This window comes from Frieseomelitta varia, unplaced genomic scaffold (assembly GCF_011392965.1).
Source record: "Frieseomelitta varia isolate USP_RPSP 00005682 unplaced genomic scaffold, Fvar_1.2 scaffold_215, whole genome shotgun sequence".
Lineage (NCBI taxonomy): Eukaryota > Metazoa > Arthropoda > Insecta > Hymenoptera > Apidae > Frieseomelitta > Frieseomelitta varia.
The window spans coordinates 250,468-263,468 of NW_025109917.1; the positions used below are offsets into that span (position 1 = coordinate 250,468).

The 13,001-nt window shown below is 38.5% G+C and overlaps 1 protein-coding gene across 1 annotated transcript in view; it reads left to right on the plus strand.

Moving 5' to 3' along the window:
* LOC122527362 (plexin-A4) overlaps positions 1–13,001 on the plus strand; it is a 362,759-nt gene that overhangs the window by 240,017 nt on the left and 109,741 nt on the right. Inside the window, exon 2 of the mRNA XM_043651474.1 lies at positions 7,972–8,154. Coding sequence (XP_043507409.1) covers positions 7,972–8,154 — 183 coding nt within the window. The remainder of the gene's footprint in view (positions 1–7,971; positions 8,155–13,001) is intronic.

Here is a 13,001-nt window from a genome sequence, read left to right on the forward strand (position 1 = left end):
AATTGGCGTAAGAGTGTGTCTTTTTTTTTTTTTTTTTTAATGTCCAGCAACACGTTCGAACGAACATCAACGACGTTTAATATATTTCCCGGGAAGATTGGAAATCGCGGCAGGAAAAGGAGGGAAAGGGACCCTGTAATTATTTTGATTAATGTACTCAGCGAATCAGCTTCTTCTGTCGTCGGATTTCATTGCGACGCCCGAGTACAAATTCATTACGTTGATGAGCATCGAGTTGACAGAAAATACGGGGCTTCGTAGCTTCGCGTCGATTGTCGCGAAATAATTCATTTCGTTTCCGCGCTCATCGCGCGCGCGCGCGAAGTTTCATATTGATACTTCTGTGCCGCGTGTTCTGCATTTAACGTCGTCGCTTTGACGAGTTAAAATCAAGCCAGACGAATATGAGTCTGTCTGAGAGATGTTTGCCACCGTTTATCGAGGAGTGTCGCGACAAACTCCTCTGCCTGTTGGAAAAATTCGACGCGAGTATATCCCGAGCGATCCAATTACAAGTCGCGAAGGTAGTTTTATCGCCCAGATACGTAACTAGGATCATTAACGAAGAGAAAACGCTGCACGCTAAACAGGAGGAGTGGCTCTGGCAACTATCGAGAATTCTCTCGCGGATCATCGTATTTAAAGGAGCATGATAGTTTGACGGGCCTAAAAATTACGAAATTTGGAGGGCTAGTAAAGAGAAAAAAAAGTACATAGTTGATTGATTCGAGCCTTTGTGATTTATTTTAACACATTATAAAGTGTGAAAAGAAACATTAAAAAAGAAAAAAAGACGACTCTTATTTGACTTTTTAACGGTATTTACATAACCTTTTTTTTACATTGCCTATCGGTGTGCATGATTCTAGCCAAACAGGATTAATTGCAACGAAAAGGCAATAATAGCTCGAAAGTAAATGATATTCTCTAGGGATTGACGATCCAACATTTTCATTTTTGTGAAAATTATAAAAACAGCAGCTATTTATTTTTGGTGCTTCGAATTTATGCCAAAAGTTTCTACGTTTTCTTTTATATTTTTCGAAATTGTTAAAGATTAAAAAATGTTTGATCGTCAATNGTTTCGAGAAAAACGCGTTTAAAGTTTCAAAACGTCATTTTTCATATGTATCCTTTACTTACTTTTTTTTACTTATATATCGCGGCTCACAGTTCGTACAATTCACAACTAAATTGAATCCAAGTCCCTTAATATTCGATTCATCGAAAGTAATATTTGAATCACACAATTTACACTTTATAACACTGCTTAAAGTTGTAAACAGTGATACAAATTCAATTATCCTGCATCCGCGGATTTATTATTATACCCCAGAATAAGTCGTTTTAAAGGCTAGGACCTTTTGTATCTTATTTCTAAGACTTAAACTACTATTTAGGACAAAAAAAAAAATAGTCGAAAATTTCAAACAGTCGTGACTCCTTAATGAAACGCGAAACGTGCGAAAATGCAAATGCTCGTAATCGAACGATTCCTCGTTGAATCCGGATAACCCGTAAATTAATCACTCTATCAAACACAAACAAACACGGACAAAAGCAACCGCGTATCCTTTACTGGCCATTTCCACTCCCTTTCAACAAAAAGTAAATAGAAAAAGAAAAAAAAAAAAAAGAACGGTGGAGAGAGGGAAGAAAGAATTATCGTCGACCATTCGCTTCTCCCAGGACGATTCGCGTACAACGAGAAGGGCGCGGAGTCGTTGCTTCACAATTTTCCGAGTTGGAAAGGCGAGAAGGAAAAACGAAAAAGGACAAAGAACGGGTGGTAACGAGCCACCATTTTGTCTTGATGGTCGCGATTTTCAACGGTGGGCCTCGTTGTTTTACCATAACCATTGTTCGTTCGAACCTTCCTCCTCCGCCGTGGAACGCGAAGACGAAGAGTTTGATGAAAAAGTGCGAAGTCGCGAGGCGAAAGTGTGGCGCGACGCGACCCTCTTCCGTTAACGTTGGCCGCGTATTAGCGCCAGGAATGCAAATAATTGTTCGGCTGCGGCGGGCAGCCAGCGCGAGCCTGGAATGTAAATAGAGCCCCGACTTGAGAGAGTGGCCCCCGCCGAAATCGTGGCCACTCTCCCCTGTCTCTGCATCGACGTCGATGTATTGACCTCGTATACACGTACACATATGTACGTGTTAAGAATCGTACGTTTGGACTGTCGTACGTGTGGACGCGCGGTTGTGTGCATCGAGGGTATAGCATCCCCCATCGGTCGGTTTGCTCCGGCATTCGTACCAACGATCCGAGCGAAGAGTTCAACCAACCCCCTCAAGAATCAACCGAATCCCGGCGATGGTTTGCCTTTCGTTAGACCGATGCTAATTCGTGGCGATTTTAAGGACTGTTTTTCCTGTCAGATTGAGACGAATATACATAGGGTGTCCATAAAGTTTGTATGCAATTTCAAAAATTTATTACGAAGGTAAACGAAAAGACAGATGAGTGGAAATTATTACAAAACGAGACGTATATATTTAAGTTTTTTTTTCTTTTTGCCTCGTTTAATACATCTCTATACGGGATCCGAGCGAAGAGTTCAACCAACCCCCCGAATCAACCGAATCCCGGCGATGGTTTGCCTTTCGTTAAACCGATGCTAATTCGTGGCGATTTTAAGGACTGTTTTTCCTGTCAGATTGAGACGAATATACATAGGGTGTCTGTTTACAATTTCAAAAATTTATTACAAAGGCAAACGAAAAGACAGATGAGTGGAAATTATTACAAAACGAGACATATATATTTAAGTTTTTTTTTTTTCCTCGTTTAATACACCTCTGTGAGATGGTACTTGATTTCTTGCCATGTTCGCTGTAACATACCATCATCAATGGTGGCTATGGCATCATTGATCCTCTACTTCAGATTAGTGATGCCCCGTACCTTTGTGAACGTAAATAAAACTATTTTTCTATGTCCTATACTGCTGCTATTATTTGTTTCTTTACACTATTACAGTGACGGAGATAATATTGAAAAATTTCGAAGTATCGAATTATAATTATGTGTTTCTGTTAACTTTCTTTTAAGTACTAACGTCCGACACATCTACACCTATATAATATATAATATTTGAGAAAGTCGAATGTCCGATATATCGACGGTCTCTCTCTTCTTGTTTTGAGTAGCTAGAGTATCTTTATTTCATTTGATTAACTTTGACAATATAGGAAATACAATAATTTATATGAAAACATGTAAAATTAAACTTCACCTGGCGATTTAAATCCGTTCATTAGTGAAGAAGGATTTAAATACCCCATCCTTCGAAGGTTAATCTTGGCATTGCTGGTCACCACTAACCATGCCACTTAAAATGTTAAATTGAACGCGTAAATAAACCTATTTTGGTATGTTCTATACTGCACGAATTTCTTCACATCATTCTAGCGACGAAGATTAATATCGAATAATTTCCAAGTTTCGAATTATGTGTTCCTACTAATCTTGACATCACCGAGTCACCGAGTGACTCCTCCTGTGGCATTCAAATGATTCCTCAGATATTATCGAGAGGTTGAAATCTAACATTATCTCTGACAACAACAACTCTCTCGTATTATCTCTGATAATAATCCGCTTGAACTTTCGCAAAAAAAGGGAACGTCCCAAGTATCCCAAGTCCGAACTTTGTCCGTCCCACGTATATATCGCTTCTCGTATATATATATCGCGAAATTAATCTCGGCGCAATTAAATCAACGTCGCGTCCCGCAAGAAACCGAAAGCTCTCGTCGCCGCTGCACCATCCTCGCTTTTGCTCCCTGCAAGAAGCAACGCGCGGCATCCGACCGGAGAGACTGTTGTGACACTCGCGAATTTCGGCGAAACTGGAGAGACGACGATTCCCACCGAGATGTACTGGAAGGCAGCTGGAAGAAAGGAACCGGAAGTCCGCGGGAGACCGAGACTTCTTGCGCTCGTGTGTGATACGCGAGGAGAGAGAGGATGCCTTCGGCACCGAGGGCAACATAGTGCCGCGCGACGCGATTAATCGCCGCTACGCCGCAGGAATTAATTGTCGACGCGGCGATAATTCATCGTGGCTTCGCTCGCCGCAATATTTCACCGGCAAGGATTTTTCGCGGTCGCCACCCCCACGAGCGATGGCCCCGAACGAAAACGTCCACCGTCCGAAGGAAAACACGATGTCCGTTTCTTTTTAGCCCCCGGAGGATATTTGGCGGATGTATGTCTAGTTTTCTCGCCCGTACGGCGAGACTAAAGTTATCCGGACGTTCGATGCTTCGAACAATTCGTAAACGTTTCTCTGACAAGCTGTAATTTGTGTGGAATTCTCGTGAATTTCAAAAGAAATAATATCCAAGATTGGTGACATTTGCTGAAAGATATGTTTAAGTATGTCGGCAACATAGTAAGCCAGAGTAATTTCTCGTAAGTGGAAATATTGTCAATAGTTCAACGATGTGAACGAGTCTGCTATTGAAAAACTACAGAATTCGTTGCTACTTTTGTGTAGAGATGGAGACATCAAATTTAAAATAATTACTTCATTGTTTTGTCATTTGTCGCTGAAACATAAATTACATTGCGGTGCTCATATCAGATTATATTATTGTAGAATATTATATTATACTATATATAATATTGATATTAATATTATATAATAATATATTATGTATATTATTATGTTATAGTAGATTTTAGACTATATTATTATATAATACTATACTATACTATACTATATTATTTCAGATATTATATAGTAATATATTATATATAATAGATTTTGGACTATATTATATAATATTATATTATAATATATATAATATTGATATTAATATTATATAATAATATATTTTATATATTACTATATTATAATAGATTTTAGACTATATTATTGTATAATACAATACTATACTGTATTATTTCAGATAATATTATATAATATTATATTATACTATATATATAATATTGATATTAATATTATATAGTAATATATTATATATATATTACTATAATATAATAGAGTTTAAACTATATTATTGTATAATACTATATTATTTCAGATATTATATAATATTATATTATATAATACTGATACTATATATAATATTATATAATAATATATTATATATATATTACTATATTATAAATTTTGGAGTATATTATTATATACTCCATATAATAGATTTTAAACTATATTATTGTATAATACTATACTATATTATTTCAAATTATATTATACTATATGTAATATTAATATTAATATCATGTAATAATAATAATAATATATTGTACTATATTATAATAGTAATAATACAGATTCCAATACGACTAGAACTATTTCACAAGTAACAATTCCAGAGCAGATAAACATGGTCGTGAAATCCTCAAAGAAAGGGTTCGTGCCTCGAAACACACGTGAGACAGTGTGTCGATTTAAATTTCAAATTAATTGAAATTGCAATTGTAGGAGCACTCTCGATGACAAATTTAATAACAGAGATAATTCGCCAAGGTACGTAGCGTTGCAGGACGTTAGGGAAGCAATAAATTTTTTGCACGTGACTGTCCTTGCCAACTGTAGAACAGTACACGCAAAATTCACACGATCGTTGCCGTGACCTTGTCGACCGACGACTCGACCTTGCCGCCGCGAGGTCTTTTCGATTAGAGATAAGAGAATTCGTGGTACGATTCGAGGAACATGGTGTAATATTGGTGCGTGTGCGATGTCTCTATTCCTTAGGAACGCGGAACTTAATACGCGGTTTCCGCGGTTTGACTTGCGGTCTCGGCTTGGTTAATGTGGGAGAGTTGATTAGGAAGATTGATAACATTATGGAGGTTAGATGGCTGGAGTTTGGAAGGTTGTACGAGGATGTTGTGACGTATTGGGATTCTTTGAGACAGAGGCAGACATTGACCTATGTTTTCCAATTCTATTTGCGTTATTCTAGGTTTTTTTTTTTTTATATGGAGGTTTAGAGTCGCATCGACTACGAGAACTTTAGCGACGTGCTGGAATTTTCTCTTTATATCTAGTAGTCTTGAGTCTCCTTTAGGTAGTTGATAACGTTTTTTTTTTGTTGTTTCTGGCTGGTTAGAGCGGTGTTTTGGTTTAATCCGTATTTACTTCTTAGGTTTCGGTATTTTCTGCATTCATGTAGCAGGTGTTGTTGCGTGGTGAGAGGTTATTTCAGCTCAATTAACCACTTGCGCTGGCAACTGATTGCGGACCATAACGAGTGACCAAACCGTACGCAATAATTCCGTCGCTTTCTCTTTCTTTTGAACTCGTCGGTATGACATCACTGGAATAGAAATTATTGAGAAGTGACGAATTTATTATTTGTTTTGTCTAGGTTATACTTAAATATACTTAAAACTGAGAAAAATATTGCAATATTGGGACGAAAAACTCTCGACGTGCGTGGCACGTCATTCCAGCGCAAGAGGTTAAGTGTTGATTTTGATTTTCAAGATTTAACGACAGTGTGAAAAGTATTTTTAATTATATCATTTTGGTATATTAGAATATAATTATATAAAATATTTCATATATCATCGGTTTCAATGATTTTGATTTATATTTTTCAAGTCAGTGTTATTTCATTTATACGTACTTAATATAACGTGTCGTTTGACTTCAATTTTCAATTTGAATTAAACTGTTTTATTGACAACTGGTATGTTATTTAATTATCAAACGATATAATAAAATATTTTCTACATTATCGACTTCAGTGATTTTGATTTATATTTTTTAGTGTTGTTCTAAGTACTTCACTTTAATTTTCAAGATTTAAAGACAGTGGACAATAATAATATAATATTATTATAATTATTAATATATTATTATATAATAATATAATAATATTTCGTACATTACAAGATTCATTTCAACGATTTTGTTTTACATTTTCCAAGTATTATTTCACGTATACGTACTTACAAATTGCTTCTTAACTTTAGTCTCTTCTCGAGACTTAATAACAAAACTTAACGTTACTTTTAATTAACCAATTTCACAAATGGTACGCTATACAGTCCAAAATGGACACGATGGAACATTTTCACGTGTTATAATCTAATCCAATCCAGAGGATCCATAAGCCATAATGTTAACGTTCTTCATTTACGCGGGGTTAATATAAACCGAGTCCAAGTTCCCGGACAGAAGCGTGACTTTTTCCACAGTTCCGCGATTTTCAGTTTCGCGTGTCCATTTACTCGGACACTTCTTGATTTAGATATTCATGAGAGCGAGCAAAAGTTCGGATCTTAATTAAAACTTGGCAAGCTACCGAGCGCCTCTCGATGCTTTTTAATAGCCGTTGACATGTCAGAAACTCGATGGAGGAGGCGGAGTGTCGATATTCAAAGAAAATACTTTGTGAAAATCGATAATCGACGTCTCCAGGGCCAGGAGGTTATCTTTATCGCCGTTCGCTGAAAACTTCACTAAAAGCGGAAGACGATATTTGTCCAAGAGTTTGTCCGAGGGTTCGTTAGCCCGTGCGAATATATAAATAAAACGAGCTTGAAATATTCATCGAGCTACAGAGGTTTAGCTGGCATTGCGAAGTAATTTAAAATAAGAAATTTAAAAGCGTCATTACTCGTGCTGTTTGTCATGTGACCAGTGAGCGTTACAGCAAACAGCTCCGTCAAGTTGCAGTTGAATTTTCTTTGAATCATTTACAATGATATTATATAATTATAATTCTTGTTATAACTTCGATTCATAACTGACTGTATATTCGTCTTGTGTACACAGTAGCACTGTTTCTTCAATTTTCCTAAAAAGAATGAATTGAAATATAGTTATTGGCATTTTTTAGGAAAACTATCGAAATACTCGTAATCGTGTTCATTCCGTGGTGTTCGAAACGAGTGTTTTGAAGAATTGTTTCCGAAACTTACGAACAGAACGTTGCACCACACTCGGATTTCTAAACGCACGTTGGATCTGATTGCAGAAACTACAAACGATCGGCGAGGATTTCTGCGGGCTGGACGTGAATACGCCACTGGGCGGCGAAGACCCGATGGAAGGTACCCCGGTGCTCACCTTCAACACGCATTTGACAGCGGTTGCCGCCACCTCGACCGGCGACTACACGGTCGTCTTCGTGGGCACGAACGAAGGCCATCTGAAGAAGGTCAGTGCACGATGTATACTCTCTTTATCTCGGCGATCGAAGAGAAGCAAGAGAGCTTCGCACGAACGTCGAGCTGTGTATGTTTCATTAGGGCCCGACCATCGTACGTTCGTTATCCGCTCCCGCCGCATATTTTCCACGATCTAATTCTTCCGTAATGACCCTCGGCCGGCACGGCGAGCTTTATTTTTAACGCTCTTTGACCTTTCACCCCTGGACAATGCGTCGATTCTTTACACTCGAGGCCACTGCTCTCCGCGGTTCGCCTTCGTGCTCTATTTTTTTTTTTTTTTTTTTTTTTCCCCCCTCTACGCTTGATATTTCCGCCGCTCGCCTTCAATACGGGGGACCATAGTTACAACGGCAGGTGAGCGTAGAAACGCGAAACGAGGTGAAAGGGTGATGATTAAAAAATTTGAGAAAGCTTGCACGTCCTCTTGCGAACGATAGGCTTTTTCAGAGAAACGGTACGGTTTCTAACTGTGAGATCTTTGCCGATCCGAGTCTCTAACGAAATGGCCAAAAAATGACCAATTTGTAACTTTCATTAAGCTTTTAAATTAAACAGCTTTATACGTTTGTTTTATGTAGCGTATCGACGTAAAATACTGTATTTTTAAAGATCTAAATAATTTAAAAGCTTGTGCAGCTTCACTGTATTATAAAGTTTTTCTATTTCTTTTCTTTCTTTCTTTCTTTTTTTTCTTTTACTTGGAAATTTTATGCTTTACTCTAACGTTAAATCGTTAATTAAAGGTTTCTTTTCATCGTCACTTTAAAAAAAAAAAAAAAAAAAAAAAATGTGTACAGTTCTACAGTTCCGTCAACAGAAATTCTTCCTTTCGAGTGTCTCGAAATCGGCAGTTTCGCCCCCGGAAAACGAAACTAGCCGGAGAAAACGTGAATGGACGCAGCGAAGCAACACTAAAACCAACGATCACGAGCGGTCGAGCCCATTGGATTTCCTCTTGCTCTCTTTCGGCGTGACAATTAATCCCGAATCAAGCTCGCCGTCGGCTCGCGAAAGTAATCACAATAGATATTAATGCGAACGACAGAAATTGGGGTTACAGCGAAATCCGGCTTCTACCCGCGTTCCATTAGCCCGCAGGTTAGCCATTACGCGAATATCGTTGCTCGCGAAGCGTTAACGCTTAACGAAGCTAATGGAGTCTCGTCGCTCCGTCTCGCCAACTTCAACAGCTTCGAGAAACTCCTCGAAGTCGGAAACGGAAACTACACGAGCATCTCGGCAACGAACTTGCTCGATCGTTGGATTAAGGCCCACTGTTCGCGAGACAGAAGCGTGAGCGTAATCTGTCTGACAGTTACAGCAATTATCAAGGCACGCCTAATATTTCAACGGCAATTCTTCCCTATGCGAATGTTGCGCGATTAACTGTCGGAGCCGAGAGTCTATCTATACGATCGTTCGTGAATCAAAGAGATCGTGAATCAAACGCGCGTAACGCGAGCCGCGTAATTGGCTGTTGGCTGCGACACAGCTGAAAAAGAAAGAGAGAAGAGAAAAAGAAGAGGGAGGGAAGAAACACGCTGGAAATTACGGTGGAAAAATGATTCTGGACCTGGAGCTCGGATCGTTATCGTTATCTGCGCGGTGGATGCAGTTCCACGAACGCGATATCTCTCATTGGCCCTCCCCCTCCCCCTCGAATCTGTCGTGATTAATCACGATTATCCTGGCTAAATCCTCTCCGATTTCTTCCGGTTTCTCGGACTCGCGCTTCACATCCCTCGCTGCGGTGCTTTATTTTCGGAATTATGTTACACGATCACCTCCGGTGAACGGTTGCGCGCGAGCTTTTTGGCCACGAGAAGACTCGTAGTTTTAGCGAGGTATCAGGCTGGGATAATCAACGATCCTCTCCAAGAAGGTTCCCTCGGTCGACTACGCTCCTCGAATCTTTGCGTACCGATCTTGGACTCGTTTCAGCTGACAGGACCTGTTTTAATGGTTTCACTCTTCCGGGGACGACGATGTGACTCTTTTTTTTTTTTTTTACCATTTATGTTTCACAGAGTTGAAAAAGAAAAATTACCCGTTTTTTAACCTCTTGCCACGCACGTCGAGAATTTTTTGTCCCAAAATTGCAATATTTTCTCAGTTTCAAGTATATGTAAGTAAAACAATATAGACAAAACAAATAATAAATTTATTGCTATTCTCAATAATTTCTATCCAGTGATATATCGACGAGTTCAAAAGAGAAAGAAAGCGACGAATTATTGTATACGTATTTGGGTCACTCGTTATGGTCTGCAATCAGTTGCCAGCGCAAGTGGTTAATCTCTTGCACTTGAATGACGTGCCACGCACGTCGAGAATTGTCCCAAAATTGCAATATCTTCTTAGTTTTAAATATATTTAAGCACAACCCAGACAGAACAAATAATAAATTTATTGCTATTCTCAATAATTTCTGTCCGGTGATATATCGAGTTTAAAAAGAAAACGACGAATTGTGTATGGTTTGGTCACTCGTTATGGTCCGCAATCAGTTGCCAATGCAAGTGGTTAACCTCTTGCGCTTGAATGACGTGCCACGCACGTTGAGAATTCTTTATCTCAAAATTGCAATATGTTCTCAGTTTTAAGTATATTTAAGCACAACCCAGACAGAACAAATAATAAATTTATTGCTATTCTCAATAATTTCTGTCCAGTGATGTCACATACCAACGAGCTCAAAAGAAAGAGAAAGCGACGAATTATTGTATACGTATTTGGTCACTCGTTACGGTCCGCAATCAGTTGCCAACGCAAGCGATTAAATTTCCATTATTTCGTAGATCTATATTCGAATCTTCGAAACGTCTTCAAGTTTTCCTTCCCCGATTCGACGCGACGTACCAACAGAAATTTAATTGTCTCAGCTGACAAATCCGTGCAAACGAGGTAGATGCGTCGCGCAACGAATGAAATCCCTACGACGATTGCGATCGGCGAGAGTTAGAGGTCTTAATGACGAGAGGGACCGTGGTCATCGTTGGTAGCGTTAAAGGTTAATCACAATCGCCGGGGACTAAGTTCTCACCGATTTGTTCCGCAATCTCGCGTCAGGACGTAGCTGTCCCTGACGTTGGCCGATTCGAAACGGCGCGCACGGAGAAGGAACACGCTCCGCAGATTACCGATCTGCCTGGTGGCGGTTTGCTTCTCTCGCTATCGTTTCAGCGAAAACCCGCGCCGTGCATTTCTTCCAATTAATCACAATTACCGGCCGAGGACTTCTTCAATTTGTTCTGCAATCTTCTCTGCGTTGGACAGTTGATGATCGAGCTACCCGGTTGGAAGATCTCGCGATAACCGCGTTCGGATCGGCGTTACGTGTTTGTCCGCTTGTCATCGAGTAAAATCTTTCCCAGTTTCCCCGATCAATTGACCGTTTCCAATTGGCTATCAGAACTTTCTGTAACTTCGGACCGTTCCATTCCCGTTTCAGCGATAGTTTGCTTTGAAATTTATTCTCTAACTACTGGGATGATTTGCAGGAAAGGCTATTAACGCTGGAAATTACTTCTAATATATATATATATATAATTTATAATCGGCAATAGGTCATTTGAATCTTCGAATATACGCTGTTTTTAAATCTATAAAATTTCGAACGAAAGTCACAAATTTCGATCATTTTGATAGTTCTAGTTAACTTTGAATATTTCATCTTCTTCATACGGCTGCGAAATGTATAAAATTTCGCTGTTGTTTGGAAATTTGTTAGATCAACAGCTATTTCAGTGCAAACGCGTAAACTTGGATGGCCGGTTGTCGTAATGATTCATAAATATTCAACGCATACACGACGCAGATGCGATGTCACTGGCTCATTGTAATCTAGATGAGAATGTCCCGTTTTAAATTGTTGCTTCGTGCAAGTTTCGCTCTCGCAGCTTTGAGGAACGATGCTCTGAAGAGGTACGAAAACCTGCAAAACCGGCACACACGACGATCACGCGTACTATACTTTTATGTTATTAAATAATTATCGCGACATCTTGCACTGCGTTTTTATTCCATTAACCTCTTGCGCTAGTAAAACTGGTGCACGGACCATAACGAGTGACCAAACCGTATACAATAATTCGTCTTCTCTTTTGAATTAATCGATATATCATTGGATAGAAATTACTGAGAAATAATAAATTTATTTTTTTTTTTGCCTGGGTTATGTTTAAAATATACTTAAAATTGAAAAAATATTGCAATTTTGGGCCAAATATTCTCGATGTGCGTGGCACGTCATTCCAGCGCAGGAGGTTAATCTTTTAATTGTTACGTTGATTTGACAGAGATTCCTAACCTACAATTCTCAATGACTACTTTGTATGATACACATTATTAAACGATAAAACGAAATCGCTGCAATAAATAAATAAATGATTTTGATAAACGGTTAATTTATATTCGACGTCCAACAATTTTTGTCATCAACCTAACCTCGATAGCTACGTCGTGTAATGTTTACATATATTAAGACACTCAATATTTGAAAATCCCAATTATTAAGTGATTAAATAAAACCATGGCAATAAATAAATAAACGATGTGACTAAACAGTTAATCTATATTCGACGTCTGATAATTTTTGTCGTCCAACATCAACCTAACCTCGATAGCTGCGTTGTGTAATGTTTACATATATTAAGACACTCAATATTTGAAAATCCCAATTATTAAGTGATTAAACGAAACCACGGCAATAAATATATAAACGATGTTACTAAACGGTTAATCTATATTCGATGTCTAACAATTTTTGTCATCCAACATCAACCTAGCTCGAAACCTAACCTCAATAGCTACGTCGTATAATATATACATATAT